This window comes from Gallinula chloropus (genome assembly GCF_964237585.1).
Source record: "Gallinula chloropus genome assembly, chromosome: 4".
Classification (NCBI taxonomy): domain Eukaryota; kingdom Metazoa; phylum Chordata; class Aves; order Gruiformes; family Rallidae; genus Gallinula; species Gallinula chloropus.
The window spans coordinates 57,909,889-57,926,428 of NC_140088.1; the positions used below are offsets into that span (position 1 = coordinate 57,909,889).

Below are 16,540 nucleotides of genomic sequence, written 5' to 3' on the forward strand. Positions count from 1 at the left end.
CTTCTGTAAGAAAGCAGACACTTGCTATTTAGGCACCCGCGACTGCCCCCAAACACAGCCCCGGGACCCTCCGGCTCCCTCAGCCTCCGCTCCCTTCCCTTTTTGCTCCTTCAGCCTCCCCTGCCCAGAGCGCCGCGCCTCACAAACCACCCCTCGCCTGCCGCCCGCTCGCCGGGCGTGGGGCTCTTCCCGCTGTGAGGGGAAGGGCGGGAGAGGGCGGCTGCCCGAAGAAACCTGCCTGCCCGCCCGCGGCTCCCACGGCCGCCCTCGGAACCTTCCCGCCTCGCTGCGCGGGGCCGGGCGGGCAGCGTACCGCGCCGCGCCGCTTCCGGCTTCCGCACGGCCGCCCAGCCCGGGGGAGCTGAGGGAGAGGCAGCGGTCCCGGCCCTCTGCGGCTTCCCGGTTTGAGCAAGCGAAGCGGTCTCTGACTTCCCCAGAGATAAGTGCCGAGAAATACGGAGACCGGCGGTCCAGGTTGGAAACGTGTTGCGACACGGGCTGGGGGCCTGGGTAAAAATACTTAAAGAAGAGAAAAAAGTACAGATACAGAACGCTGGAGAAACGCAGTACGTGTGGTTGTCACACAAGCGGCGGTTGGCGTGTCACCTAACAGCCTTAAACCAGGTCTTGGGAACGCGTCGGCCTCACCCTCGGCGGCCGATCCCGGCGGGAAGGCAGGCAGGCAGGCAGCCGATCCCGGCAGGAAGGCAGGCAGGCAGGCAGCCGATCCCGGCAGGAAGGCAGGCAGGCAGGCAGCCGATCCTGCAGCCGATCCCGGCGGGAAGGCAGGCAGGCAGCCGATCCCGGCGGGTACACGGGACGTTTCCAGAGGAGGGGATGGGTCCGGGACGTGCCTGAGGAAACCTCTGCGCGCTGGGCCCTGATACAGCACAGCAGCCCTGAGTCGCCGCGGTCAGAGGTAGCTAGACCCCTTGTCACTGGGAGATGGGAGTAGCTCACTGAAGTCAAGCGCCTTGAAAATGATATAGTTGTGGACTGGGATGCCAGAGGTATGAAATACTGCTAATGCAGGTTCTTTTTAAAATACCGTAATCTTGTATAAGGCTTGCAGAGTGGTAAAACAGATGTTCGTTGAATTCTGAATCAGATGTGAGCCAGGAAACTTACTGTGATTCCTCTTTTGATGAAGGTGCATGCGGCAGAACCTGTTTGGTGGTCAAGTACATGTTGAAATATGGAAGACCACTTCTGGGTGGTGGCACTTGCATGGCGCAAGAAGAGTAATCCAACAATTGCCCTGTTCCCCTGGGGAATAGCTCGTTGCAGCTGGATGCTGCATTTGTGATAGCATATCTCATAAAATATTCTGACACAAGGGAATGTTGTGGATGGCACAAAAGATCCAGAGATCTACAAAGATCCTATGAAGAGAGGCTGGGGAGCTGGGCTTGTTCACCCTGGAGAAGAGAAGGCTGCGGGGGGACTGCATTGCAGCCTTTCAGTACCTGAAGGGAACATACAAACAGGAGGGGAATGAACTTTTTAAAAGGTTCAACACTGGCAGGACAAGGGGGAATGGATTAAAACTAAAGGAAGGAAGGTTTAGATAAGATATTAGGGGGAAGTTTGAGAGAGTGGTGAGGTGCTGGAACAGGCTGCCCAGAGAGGTGGTGGATGCCCCATCCCTGAAGGTGTTCAAGGCCAGGTTGGATGGGGCCCTGGGCAACCTTGTGTAGATCCAGGCCTGGAGGTTGGTGTCCCTGCCTGTGGCAGGGGGGGTGGAGCTCTATGATCCTTGGGGTCCCTTCCAACCCATGCCATTCTATGATTCTGTGATTCTATGCTGATGGAATCTGGTTTTTTGCCTGCAGCAAACTTAGTATGTCTTTGGGACCTCATCAAGGACAAGTTCCAAGAGAGGAAAAAAAAAAAGGCACAGGCATAGTATAACCTCAACAAAATTTAGATACCAGACCTCATCTATATGTTTTACATAGCTCAACCATCAGGTAAAATATACAAAGTAGTCTTTGGTGCTGTGGTGGGAACTCTGCTGTCTTTGCCTCGTTTACGTTACCAAAGAATGCAGCACATGGGGAACATCCTCCCTCCACCTCCATACCTGGCGGTTTTCAAGGCCAGGTTAGATGAGGTCCTGGGTAACCTTGTCTAGATCCAGGGGGTTGGAACTCCATGATCCTTGGGCTCCCTTCCAACCCAGACCACAGTAGGTGAAACTTTCACCTAATGCCACACACAGTGCTAGCGACCCAGTACTTACAGGCTTCTCCTCTGAACTACTGGTTGTCTCACAGACAGCCTCCTGATAGCCACATTCTGTTCTGTGCTGCAGCCTCAGCCATTAAGCTGGAGTCACACTTGCTCCTTCAGCTGCTCTGACCCGGTCCTTGGGGGAGCATTTTGCTCTAAGTCCAAATTTTCAAGTGGACAGCCCTCCCATCCCCCATCCCCCTGCCTTGTGCAGAACTGCACCCAGTTTGGGAGCTCTGATGCTCTCTGTAGGGCAGCAGGGTCATACCTTCTGGGGCTGAGGGAACAAAGCATGGACCTACCTTGTCCTGGACAATTTCTACTGCAACATCTTCATGAATGATGAAAAGGAGGGGGCTAGCATGGCTCTAAGTCTCTGCCTTCAGCAAAAAGACAAAAGACTCACGTGATCTTTCCAGCAGGTAGATCTTAGGCGCAGAGCTGGCTGTAGGTGATCTCTTGATAACAGAGCCTATTATTTCAGGCCTTCCAGAGGCATTTTTCTCTCATGCACACCCTGCAGGGACTGCGGACAGATTCCACTGGGTCTTCACTGAGCATTTGGTAATGGTGGTGTGATGCTTAAATACAGTTTTGGGTCATCCATCAGCCTCAGGTTACAGAAGCGTTGCCAAAAGTAGAGGTAGAACACACTGCAGAGGCCTTTTAAATACTGAGTAGTGATTTTAAGAGGTGCGATCATCTGATTTGAAAGGAATTGCAGGTAAACAAAGGTTTTACTGCTGTAATTTCTGGCATCATAGCACTATTAATTCCTCATCAGAAAAATAAAAGATGGTAAATTCCTTAAACATTTAGAACTCAGAGTAAAGACAACAAACATTTTAAGGGTGCTAGAATGCTGATCTATAAGATGTTGTTATTTATTGGATGCAGTTTGAAAGCCTGGACTGAGTTGATAACTTTGTTCAAAGGACCTGACGTTGCAGTGGTGTTACTTAGTTTAGTGCATCTTTCTGAAAACTACCATCTTAAAGTTTTCTCCTAATCTCTGTCCTCAGTAGGCGTTGAGACAGTGTTTTTCATGAGCACAGTTTGTCATTTTGGTGCTTTTGATTATGAGATAATGCAGATAAGTCAAGGTATAAATGCTTGCCATTAGATTCTGTTGTTAAATCAACATTCAAGCAGCTTGAAAATTAGCGTGCAGCCTCATCTTCGACTGCCAGTGTCAGAAGTGTCACGCTTTAGAATAATGACAGTTGGTAGCAGGCAACTCAGCAATACAGTTTTGACTGCAAAAGATGACACTAACACAATTTAAACATGGTGCAAAATGCTACAGGGCAAGTAAACCGATTTATGTGCACTATCAAAACCAAATTTTAGTATTTGATGGGGACAATCTATTTCTTTATTTGTGAAAGTTAGGATTGCTGGGTTTATTTTATAAGACCTTTTGAACAAAGATACTAATTTTTCTTCCAAGCTTAAGCTTCTACAATTCACTGTCTGTGGATGCTGCAGCTTTCCTTACAGGTATGAGCACACACGTGTGCTTGGACTTAAGGAAGAGGGTAGAGCAGGTATGTCCCATTTCCTCAGGTCATCCCATAGCCACCCATCAACCTCCTGGAATCAGCAGAACTTTACCTGGGCAGAGCTGTCCCATCATGTGGGCTGGTTTCTGCCAGGCCCCAAGTCTAGTGATTGTCCTCAAATTCTTTAAGTGGAGACAGAGGTTTTAAAATGACACTGGCCTCTCAGTTATAATTGTTTAAAAGTGTATTTCTGCAGTTTTAGAAATCCAAGGCAGAACAAGGAGCTCTGTTAGGTGTACTTGTAGCTAAAAAGCCTGTGGCTTAGTTGTGCAGTGCAATGTAAGTTGGGGTGACTTGCTAGAGAGGCCAGAGTTTCAAAACAGAATCACTGTGGTGAGCTACCAAAACACACGAGCTAAACATTTCCAGCTTCATCTGTCATCTGCAGGGAGGTATGGTTTGGTAGCTACAGCATGAAGTGGACCTGGGCCAGAGGCTTCTGAGTCTTTGGTTTTGTGGCTTTTGTTTGGTTGTTTTTTTAGAACCATATTCAATAAGCTTTTTAATTTTTGTCAGTGGAGAGGTCCTTGCCTTGTCCTTAGCTGTTTCATTATTCCCATGCTTGCTAAGCAGATACCCTCCCACCCCTTTCGTTACCTTCCCCATCAGGTTGTGCTAATCTAGGGTTTTTTGGTTTTGTTTTTAACCTGTATCTGATGTAGAATATGACACCAACAACAGTTACATCAGCAGAAATGAGGGGATGGTGGAGATGAAGCGTAAGGAAGGGTGTCTGTCTTGAGTGCCTGTGTGACGAGAGAAATCGGACCACACTTTTAATCTCTCAGTTGTCCATTTCATCAAGTCAGGATACTAATTGCCTAATTTGTTACAAACAGAGTAAACTAAGTGTATCTGAGTACTTTACAGTTCATTGTGGAGATGACAAGAGACCAGTGGTCTGATTATTACCCGATGGCCTCACCACTGTATTGCATTGGTTCCCTCCTAGGATGTTAAGAGAGACACATGCATTGAACCAGATGGAATTAAATCAGCGTAAACCCTTCTTGGGAAGCAGTGGCACCTTCAGAGCAGTGCATGCTCATCTCTTCATTATTTTTAATGTGCTAGAGTGATAAATAAGCAGTACAAACATCCCTTTGTCATAGCTCTTAAATCTGTGTAATGACATTTTGTTTTCTAAGCCTTCATGAAGTGTGAAATTTGCATTTTTGCAGTACCCCACGATTCACTTACCTGAAGAATGCTTTTTAACTGATTGAAGGAGTTAGTGAGCATGAGGAGAGAGAGCAAAGTGTAAGAGAAAATAAGATTAATATTGTCCTTATTAAATAGACAAGGCAAAGCAAAACCAGAGAGATTCATCACAAACAAAAGATTTGTTTTTTCAGGGCAAAACACTTCAAAGATAGTTAAGCACAGAGTTTAAGAAAGCAATGTCCTTTCCAGAGCACGAGATTTGTCCTGGGTCATGACGTGACTTTTCCAAGGACCTGGTTCCTTATTTGACGTTTGAGAAGAAACTTTCAGAACAGGAGATGAATGGAGATGAAGCACAGTTAATGTGGGAACTCTGGGATCCAGCTTTAATGGTGGATGTGTCCTGTGCAAGCCATGTATTTACATGTGTGCATGCATATTTTTTTCCCCCACAGATAGTGAAAAATGCCTAAAAAGAAGACTGGAGCTCGTAAGAAAGCTGAGAACCGTCGTGAACGTGAAAAGCAGATAAGGGCCTCAAGAGGCAACATAGACTTAGCCAAACATCCTTGTAATGCTTCAATGGTAAAATAACAAAGTATTTGATATCACAATACTTGATTCTAAATTATGTAAAACCAGTGATAATACAATGACTGTATAAACACATATTTACCAATATATAATATTTAATGCTGGTAGAATGTTATTCTTCCTGATATCTTTCCTTTATATTCAAGGTTACATTTGTATCAGAGGTATAATACTTGACTAGAAAGTTTGGTTCCTAATCAAAATTTAATTCAGAGTCTCTGTGGGGGGGTCTGTAAATTTTATGTATTTTACCTAGAATAAAAATAATTGCCTGTATTTAATTTCTTTTCTTTAGGAATGTGATAAGTGCCAAAGGTAAGTATTTTTCCCCTTCTGAAACCAGTAGTTTAATATTAATTGGTTTAAAACATTTTACAGGCCTTTTTTTAATGTTTACTTTCTTTCCCTCCCCCACCCCCCCGTGCGCCTAGACGACAGAAGAATAGAGCTTTTTGCTACTTCTGTAACTCTGTTCAAAAATTACCCATTTGTGCACAATGTGGTGAGTAGAAATAATGAACAAAACCGTGCTATCCGCAGTCCCCATTTGTGGCATTAAACTCTAAGCAGTTATGGTACCTTTGTTTTACAGTACCTTTGTGATTTTTGGAGCAGGACCTTTTCAATCTGCTGTGAATATCCTCCCTGAGGTCTGGCTTGATCACACGCTAGTGTGTGTGCCTCTGGCCCCCCAGAAGTTTGCAAGTCTGGCTCACAGGGCTTGTCTTCAGTATTTGATCTGGGGAAGAATTTGACTTGCTGCCTTTTAGGTTTGAGAACATCTGAGTGACCGTTTCCCTAGACTGACCGTGAGGACTATTGTTTCATACCAGCAGCAAAGTTAAAAACGCTCTGGCTGCCAGCAGGGCGCCAATATATACTGCTTTTTAGGGACGGTGTAATTTCTGATCAGTTTAGCATCAATTAAAGCAGCACCACATTACTCACCTTGCACGGCTTTGTAATGTCCTATGCTGCTCGTGTTACTTATATGTGCTAGCAGGCTGATGCCTTGAAAGCAGAAGAGAGGGACTCCAACTGACAGGACTTGGCTCCCAATCAGGCTGAAATGCCCTTTAAAAGAAAAAGAAATAGCTCAGCTGCTTGCTTGCAGGGAACACTGATAAGAGTGTTGTACTTTGAGGTGAAGCGTGCTTTACGGTTTGAACGCATCCTTGCAGATTTTCAATTTGTCATTAAGCGATTTGGCTGTTTTGTAGTTTGACTCTCAGAGCTGCTGATATCTGCAGCTTCCAGTGCCTTTGTTGGGACCTGCAGATACAGAGTGTTTCTGGAAGCCAGGCTGCTAGCATGCAATGGCAGTGTGTCATCCTTCGTATGTCTTCCTCCTGTCATCATGCAGTGAAATACTAAAAACATGCTGTCTTATCTTACAGTGTACTCTAAGTCATCTGAAGTTGACTCCTGTGTGTTGAATTTACCTTGACCTGCAGTATATTTCTGGAGGAAAAGCATTCCCAATAACAATTACAAAATATTGAGTCACAGGGTTTTCTAAGACAAAGATTGTGAGAGCTGTTTGGCATTTAATCAAGTGTTGGGGACAGCCCCTGTAAATAACAGCAGGTGTCTCAGAGTTCCCTGAGGGATGGGAGCAAGGTGTCTGTATTGTAGTGCACCAGACCCAGGAATAGCCCCACTGCCTCGTGTTGCCCAGCTCAGCCCCTCACTGGTCCTACCTTCAAAAGAGCCATTTAGTATCTGAGGTGTGCTTTAATACATAAATCTTATGAGATTTAGTTACATTTTCAGAGCACACCTTGGTTTTCTCAGCTCTTGAATGGGTTTGCAGGGAGCACCCTTTTGTTGGTTTCTCCAAGCAGGCAGTAATGGGGACACCGAGGGGTCTGTGTCAGGGCAGCTTAAAGCAGTGATACACTCCATTACCCTGGCCTGACTACAAGATCTTTTTGTTTGAGTAACTGCATACAGAGCGTGGATCTTTCTGGTAGAGCTGTTCATGTCAGAGGCAAGGAGTAGGGGAAAGCTGTCACCCTAACTGCTTACTCGTGTCAGAATGACTTAGGTGCAGACTGGCTCTTTCTTCTACCTATTCCCTGTGTTTAAAGGGAATGATTCTGTCTAGGAGGTAATCTCTTATATGGTTTAAAACAAGACCAACAACCCCCACCAAAAAAACCCAAGCATCCAAGTACCTGTAAGTAATTAAATCATCAGGTGCACCTTTTTTCATTAAATGCAACTTTTTAAGCTGTCATTGCTTGACTTTCACCATAATTTCATTCTTTAGTTTGTTTTGGCAGTTGAAATTCTTGCCGGTGCTTCAAAACACAGAGCAAGGAAACACATTGCTGTAGAATCTCAGAACTGGGGCCAGAGGATTTGGCTGAAAATCTAATTTGATCTAAGGGAGATGTGAGGGTGGGTTGCAGACTTTTTTTGCGTTATTTTTACCTAGATTTACAATTAAGCATAGGCACTTGGGTTGCAATACTGCTTTTACATGGACATTTACTTGTTCGTAATTTATGCATTGTTTTCTTGTGGCTGCTTGCCTTTTTTCAAACAGGAAAAACCAAATGCATGATGAAGTCTTCAGATTGTGTCATAAAACATGCTGGTGTGTACAGTACTGGACTGGCAATGGTGGTATGTATACAAAATTATAGCCTTTTTTGCACCGTGAGATTCTTCTATGAAAAGAGACAAACCAGATTTGTCTAATGGTACCATGTACCACACCAAGTTCTTTTTCCTCATCTTACCAAACTGATTTCTTCCATTGTACTGGAAACCAAATTTAGTGTTTTTAGTTTCAGCTGCAAACTAAAATGTCCTGGATGCCAACAGATCTGTGTTGGTGGCAGGCCATAAACACATGCAGTAACAGGGCTGGAGCTTACACGTCCCATAGCCAGTTCCCAGCCTCCCTTAAAATCTAGGATCATGCTGTAGAAAACAGCGGGCTTTTGGTGCTGTCTTCTCAGTATTGTAGAGACCATCCAGATCACAGAGAGGAATCTAATCTGTGGCATCAGGGGAGGATTTTATTTTTAAAAAACAGAATAATCTAGGCTCTTGGAGATAGTCATAGCTTTGGGCCTTTGAATTTTTTTTTCTTAGAAGAACAACTTAGTTACTCCATTGTAGATAGCAAGGTATGACATCATAGCCTCTGGGTTAAATGTTGTATTGACTAAACATCTGTCCTGTTTCTGCCTCTAGTCGGCAGTCAGCTTCTCAGTAACACAGCTGGCCTTGCCAGTCTGAACTTCCTAAACTCATTCCAGTGCATTCACTGATGCAATGTTTTCATCAACACTTAATTTGGATTCACCGTTGCTTTCTTAGTTTTGTGTGCATGAAATGCACATGGTAGTTTGTTACATATGGGCTGAGGAGGCTTCTTAAATGCTACAATTAAGGGATAGTTGATGTATAGATCTTTTACTTAAAATGAAAATTAAAGAGCCTAATATATTTCTAATGAGTTATTTGGTCTTTGCTCTCTGTGGAGCTCTTGTTCTTACATACCATTTTTAAAACCCAAATGATCTCAGCTGTAACAATCTAGTGTCACTTTTCAGTTATTTGGAAACTGTGTTTTTGCCAGAACCATCTACGGGTCTGAGGTTTCAGCTGGAGGACAGCATTTTCACATGGAAGATTTAAGACAGGAATGTAGAAAACAGAAAATGTAGAAAACAGAAAAGGAGAAAGCCACATTACTTTTGCATCATATTTAATCCTGAAGAAATGAATATCAAGCAAACAAGATGAACTGTGGAGCAGCTTGATAGGGATACAAACGTGACTTATACTGTCTTGCATACCTGCAACAAACCCACTGGGCAAATGTGGATATACCCACTTGGATATATTGAGGGTTATGGAGTAAGAGTTTCTCTCTAGGCATTGCAGAAGTCCCAAGATGGTATCTTTCTGTCCTTGCAGGGGGCAATCTGTGATTTCTGTGAAGCCTGGGTGTGTCACGGGAGGAAGTGTCTCAGCACACACGCGTGCATCTGCCCTCTTGCAGATGCAGAATGTATCGAGTGTGAAAGAAGCGTCTGGGACCACGGTAGGTTGCCCACACGTAAAAATAAGATAATCTAAATGATACTTTTCTCCTCACATTGCTTAAGTTACTCTACCTGTATTCTTCACATAGCATTTTTAATCTTCACCTATTAGTCCTTGCAGTGCATTTATTCCAAGCAAGGCATTCTTCCAATTTTAAAAACGGGCATTCTGCAGTGGGGAATGTAAAAGACCTGCTTAAGAACATACAGCGCTCAGTTTGGGGGTAGTTACATAATCTAGAGTATTAACTGTCCTATCAGCCGAGTGCTTCACGTAATTAAGCACTGCATCAGATTGTCAACACGCAATTTTCTGCCATTCCCACTCCATGCATCTGCGCTAGTACAGGTATTTGGATTCATGGCTCTCTAGCAAACCATACTGATCTTTGAAATCTTTCAAAGAGTTCGTTTCAAGTGTGCATCAGAAGCAAGAGGTGGGAGGAAAGGAGCCTGGAATGGAGAAAATGTGATCTGACTTAAGAAAAACACCTAATGCTACAGTTAAAATGAACAGAAGGACTAGAAATAATACTTGCTTTATGTTTATGCTGTCTTGTATGGTAGGATACATGGCATTTTTCAGTGCAGTAATGGATGGTGGTGTCTAATTTAGGGCTTCATTGAAGCATTTGTGACAGAAGGGAGAAGTGGTCTTCAGTCAAAACTACTGCCTAATTTTTTTCCAGAGCAGAACTTGATGTCTTTGTCCTTACTGATTATTTTTGCCTTGATAAATCTTTTAGGAGGCAGAATATTCGCCTGCTCTTTTTGCCACAATTTCCTCTGTGAAGATGATCAGTTTGAACATCAAGCCAGCTGCCAAGTTCTGGAAGCAGAGACATTTAAATGTGAGTTATTCATAGCCCTTTTCAGTGCAGCTAAGCAGACTCTCCAGTAGCTTCCTCTGTGCTCCGGCATAAACTCCAGCACCTTTTCCAGATAGCTTTTGCCACCGCTGGAGGAACAGCCCTGTTTCCTGCCCTTGACACCCGGTTATCTAGGCTGGAGCCCTTGTCTCTGACCTTTCTCTATGCCAGATTGTACATGCCCGTTGTGTCCCTGCCTGGCTTAGGGGCCTCCCACAGGAAGCTGCCTTCATAGGAGCCGGCAGTCTCTAAAGTCGCAGGACTGCAGCAAAACTACTGGAACTGTTGATGTAGCTGTTTTTACTCCACAAAGCTCTGCAGGCAAGAAGGAACAATCTTCCTCTTATGACCACATGAGGAGCTATTCCTAGATTCTTGCTCCTTATGGAAAACAGCTGTTCTAAATAATACTATCTGTATTAGCCTGGGTAAGCTTCCCCAGACTGCTGCAGATGACCCATGTGTTGGTGAAGGGTTTGCATCTGCTGATGTTGTGGAAGCAGCAAGTCCTGAGGAAGGCCGTGACTCAAGCAGCTGTCATCGTCTGACTCAGTGAGACAGGGCGAGCATAGAAGGAAGTAACAAAGTTCATCCAGAGCAGCATGAGCTCACTGTTAGTTTCTTCAGTCTTAGTCCACTGACCAGTGGGACATGTGAGTAACGTATCAAATGTTGATACATGTCCACTTTTACTGAGTAACAGAGAAGTAGCTGAGGTCTTTAAGTCCTTTTGAACTTCCCATTAACTGTTTGGACAGAAACTGGTGTTTGTCTGAGGACAAGACGCTCATGTCTGGCTTTGATAGTCCACTACTCATCTCTGTCTGAAACAGGGAAACTTCAAGGGTAGTTAAACCAAACAAACAAAAAACCAGAACACAAACCAAGACCGTGCATGTTACATGTCTGAAGTAACTAATCTCTTGTAGAGGTATTTTCTACCCACCATTCAATACTATTTAGGTTATCCTGTAAGACAAGCATTTGTCCTTTCCAAAACATCTATGCATGTTTTAACTATTGTGACATTTTTAATCCTTATTATAGAAATTCAAGGTGTTCTGTATCATGTATAAGACTGTTTTCTTCAGAACTACCTAGTCTCTTGTCCTAATTGATTTCTCTCAATTCAGAATTTTTTTATTTCAAAGTTATAGTCTGTCTTCAGAAATCTCTTATCTCCTTTTCATCTCCCATCCATTTTTCCCATCCAGCTATTTTCTAAGCCTCGATTAGCTTCCCCTGATGTGTTCTGCCAGAACATCTTCCTGCATAGCAATATTGAAGCTGCGACAGCTGTTCTGCAAGACTGTTTTTTTCAGCAATTGTTGGAAGCTTTTAATTCACAGATGTGATGTCACACCCTGAATAAAGAAATTGCTTTTTTGAGCACTGTGTTCAACGTTTCGTGGCACAGTGCAGTCTTGGTACAGAAGCAGGGTTTTTGTCACTGTGTGGTAACAAGATTATAAAACCTGAACTTTTACAGAATACATGAACTTGAAACTCAGTCATGCAATTGTAGTCTAAATCCCATTCTAGCTGTGAAAAAGATACTTTCCATCAGTATCCGGAGGAGGTTTTTAAAGTGCAGATACTCCATAAATGTTTGACTATTTATGTGCATCAGCATTTTCAATTCCATCTTTAAACACATGGCAGAGCACTAAATCCCATGGCTGTCCAGCTTATGTGGAGAACTCATGATATTTATTGCTTCAGATTCAAAAACTTTACTGTCACAGGGGTAAGGCAGAGTGGAAGGGAACAAGTACTTGCACACAGACTGATAAATGTTACTGCTTCTTGGGGAGTAACTATTCACCCAGTTTCATGTTGCCTGTTCCTGTGTGGTTGCCTTTAGCCATCTCCCTCTAGTGGGGTAAAAAACCGATTTGAAGCTCCAAGACAGCTTAGATTTTGCATGCTGATTCCATTCTTCACAGCTCATGTGCCAGCTGCAGTTCTTTAACAGAGTTAAATAGGTTTTCATATGAAGTTCTGGGCAATAAAGCGCATTTCCAGATGACATGACAAAATACAGACATAAAACCCCTGTTCTGGGTTCGGAAGTTTGCAAGCTTTAAGTGTTCTTGCATTTGATTTAAGTGAGATAAAGGTATTAAGGCTGCCGTGGCACTGTTTAAAGTGACTGTAAAATGCTGGTGGCTCCTTCTTTTGACATTTTGAAAAAAGGGAAATTGAGATGATCACTGAATGCCCAGTTGGTTCCGAGACTTCTTCCCCGATGGGTTTTTAAAAGTTTGGAAACTCGAGAAATAGTTATACTTTCCTCCCTTCAACTTGTATTTTTGTGTCAAACTACATTACTGCAAGGAGAGTTAGACTTGAAAAGAGTCTAGTAAATTGGTACTGCATGGTAAAAGGACTGCGTGATGTTGCCAAAGTGCAGTTGTGTCAGGGAATTAAAAATAAATGCCTGGGTTACATTATGACACGTGTTTACAAGGTTTTAAAAGCATCACAGACCTGCAGTTTCCAAGTACTGAATTTTACATATTGATTTCTCCAACAGGTGTTTCCTGTAACAGGCTTGGGCAGCATTCATGCCTGCGTTGTAAGGTAAAGAGTAAAGACAGTTGCAAGTAGCTATGATGTTAAACTCATTCTCCGTACTTACCAGGGCTGCTATCAAGCCTCATTGTGTTCTTCCTGCATTATTAAAAAGAATATTCATCCATTTGTATCAGTTTCTGAAGCCTGGGGACAGACTTACGGGCAATAAAAGGGCATTTGTTGGTGCTCACCCGCTAAGCACAAGCCAGTGCTGTGCATCCTTATGCCAGGTGAGGTGCTCTTCACTTCATCCAGCTCTGGGTTTAAATTGGGGCTGTACCATCTTCGGGCCTTCTCAAAGCAAAATATAATCCTTGGGTTTGAGAAGAATCCAAGGCTTTGGATTGTATTTTGATCCAGCACAAAATTAAGACAATTAAAGATTATTTTTTTTAAAAAAAAACAAACAAGTCAAGTTATAATCTGACCAGAAAACAGTGTAGCCTGGATCCAGTAGAGATCATCTCCACAGCTAACCCAGTTTTACAGATACACAGGCTAATTTGTTGACATCAGGTTTCTTTCATTTTTACACACACAGAAGTAATTCTGTATAAAAAGTGCCACCTGCTCCATCACCATTTGTGCCCTGATTTCTCCAGGTGCTGGTTCATTGCCTGCTCTTACTCTCCACGTGTTTCCCTGCAGCCTCTCATGGCATCAATTTCACATTCCAAATTGTTCCTTTCTCCAGATACCTTCACTGGCACCCTGGTGCTCATCATGTGAGATTTCGATCTCCAACTCTTGCCTTCAGGTCACTGCATAGTTATGTTCTGGCATACATCTCTCTGTTTTATTTAAGCTTGTCAAGTTAAAGGAAAGTTTGCCAGGCTCCTTCCTTGTGAGCAGCACTGCACTCCACTCCTTGAGTATGTTACTTCCTCTACTTGTTTATCAACGCTTTTATCCAGCCTCTTCCCCAGGAAGCCACAAAACTATGCTCCATACAGAAGTGGTTGCTCTATGCACAGACTCCAGTTCCACTGCAGATAGAGCTCATTAAACTTTAATCCCAAGCAGAAAATCCTGCTGCTCTTAGACACTTTTTTTGCTTGCTTCTTGCTGAAAACTGTGCTTCTGTGATTGAAACATTTAGCCTTTTCATTCTCCTTTCACCCCACAGGCTTGTTTTTGTGATGATCACGTGCGAAGTAAGGTTTTCAAGCAGGAAAAAGGAAAAGAGCCTCCCTGCCCTAAGTGTGGCCATGAAACTCAGCAGACAAAGGATCTGAGCATGTCAAGTAAGTCTGCTTCTCCAGCTAACAACCAGTACCAGTACTGTCAGCGACTACTCTTCTGCATAGCAGCACTGAGTAGAGTCTAGTTACTCTCAATTGCTTCACAAAGCTTTGCTGCATTTCTTTTGGGAAGAACTTTGTGTTTCTCATTCTGAAGAGCTGAGCAGCCTCTCACTCTTTATCATTAATTGATTCCAATAGAGTGAAAGCTTTTGTTTAATTTGGGATTTTAGTTACGGAAAAGTCGAAAAAAAACCCCTCCCAAACTGCTGCTTAAGCCTTTCTTTCATCTGCAAGAAGCTGGCTGATGAATTTCAAGGTGCAGTTTGATGACATGCACACAACCTGCCTGACCCACTCCTGAATAAATCACAGTACGTATTGTGGCTGCAAAGCACATCCCATTACAGGTTTACTTGGCTGGAGTACCAAAGGTTTATCCCGAAACTCTGGGGCCAGTGATTTTTTCACACAGACTTGGCTGCAGCAGGACAGACTGTGTGTAGCAGAAAGGTTCTGTCAGAGTAAGGATTAAATCTGAAAATGTCAGGTTGAGGAAAAAACCTATCTTAACATTGTCTGCTCTTTGCTGAGCAGTGAGAAAAGACAGCAGAGAAATGTCAGGTGCGCGGCTCAAATTGCTGTCGAGGGGTGAGAACATGATGACTTTCCTTTGCCTGCAGCACGCTCTCTGAAGTTTGGCCGACAGACTGGAGGTGAAGATGCAGATGGAGCTTCTGGTTATGATGCCTACTGGAAGAACCTCTCCTCCAGCAAGGCTGGAGAAGCAGGTGACCGTGAGGATGAATATGATGAATATGAAGCAGAAGATGATGATGATGACGACAATGATGAGGGAGGGAAGGATTCCGATACTGAGACCACAGATGTATTCAGCAATTTGAATTTAGGAAGGACCTATGCTAGTGGGTATGCACACTATGAGGAACCAGAAGATTAAACTGAGTATGCTGGCAAGCTAAGAACCCTTGGAAGGAGCCAAGCAGTGCTTCCCTTCAGTTGTGTACATGCCAGTAGGATCGCTCTATCAGGTACTTACATATCAAAGTTAGGGAGTTAATTGTGGGACTTCTGCAGTGACTCCAAGTGAGGGTGTGTTTTGGTTCTTTTTTGTTTTTGTAGACCAGTTTTGGGTTTGGGGCTGGGGGAGAAAATAGGAATATATTTATTCCCCTAAACAATGGAACTGGTTTTGTCCTTGTGTTACTGAGCATAATGGTTCAATGCCATTTTCAGCTATCAGTACAGGAACGCAGGAGACCTGTGCAACTTGCTTCCACTTGCTCATCAGAAATTAAGTTATTTTTTACAATAATTTAGTTAACTGATTTCATAAAATTAATGTAGTGGTGAGTTGGTGACTGGATTTTTTTTGTCTGCACAATAAAAGTCAACTGCATTCCTGTAATGAATTGTCATAAATATTGATCTCCCTTGAATAATTGGAAAGCAGGCTGTATACAAAGTGTAAATTGACACTAAAATAATTTATCTTCATGTAGGTAAGGCAGATCAATGTAGTTCTCTATGTACTTGAACGTTATCTTCCAGCATTTTAGTTAGGTATTAATCAGTCGGGCTTTATATGGTCATTGCAAGTGCACCCCAATCATCAAAAATTTTACTGTAATAAAAATGTTGATGTATCCTCTCTGCCGCTAAAACCTGTAAGAATTTTTCATTAGGTCTGAAGGAGACTGGTTTCTTCCATGCCCAGCCATCAACACCGTCCCTTGCACGGGATACAGAAATAAAAATCTGATAGGCAACAACCCCTGTATATGAAGTGATGAGATGAGAAAGACAGAGGGGATCCAAACACCGTCCTGTGCAAATGCACTGGCACAAGGCAAGCAATCCGCACACCTGAGCCGAGGAGGTGACACCTGCAGAAGTGTGTGCAGGGATTCTGATTTGGAAGCCAACATTGTAATTACTGATCCACGCATCTAAGTGATAGCATTTAGTTTTCTCTTGTAGGAGAACGTTGGGAGGGTGGAGATTTTAACAGCAGACAGATGGAGATTCAAGGGCAACCCCCGAAAGTGTCAGTCCGGCTTTCTAAATGCCATGCTTAAAGGCAGGAGAGCTCGCTCTTGTTATCTGTCAAATATCTGACCTGATTATAGAATTACCTAGCTGTGCGGCGCCACAGTTTCTTAACAGCTAAAGGTCATATGTTGGCAGAGCATACTCTGCTGAGAATAATTTTTAAT

General features: G+C 43.5%; 1 protein-coding gene across 1 annotated transcript; it reads left to right on the forward strand.

Annotated features, from left to right (window-relative positions):
• Positions 1-353: 353 nt before the first annotated feature.
• ZNF330 (zinc finger protein 330) lies at positions 354-16,054 on the forward strand. The gene is made up of 10 exons (XM_084263016.1): positions 354-474; positions 5,414-5,543; positions 5,848-5,867; positions 5,984-6,054; positions 8,104-8,183; positions 9,489-9,615; positions 10,363-10,467; positions 13,022-13,068; positions 14,189-14,306; positions 14,987-16,054. Exons 2-10 carry the CDS (start codon positions 5,424-5,426, stop codon positions 15,262-15,264), a joined length of 966 nt encoding a protein of 321 aa, XP_084119142.1. The 5' UTR covers positions 354-474; positions 5,414-5,423; the 3' UTR covers positions 15,265-16,054.
• Positions 16,055-16,540: the final 486 nt, after the last annotated feature.

Coding starts and splice junctions, on each gene's coding strand:
- ZNF330 (XM_084263016.1), top strand. CDS start 5,424: ATGCCTAAAAAGAAGACTGGAGCTCGTAAGAAAGCTGAGAACCGTCGT. Junction 5,544..5,847: donor ATCCTTGTAATGCTTCAATG/GTAAAATAACAA, acceptor TCTTTTCTTTAG/GAATGTGATAAGTGCCAAAG. Junction 6,055..8,103: donor ACCCATTTGTGCACAATGTG/GTGAGTAGAAAT, acceptor TTTTTCAAACAG/GAAAAACCAAATGCATGATG.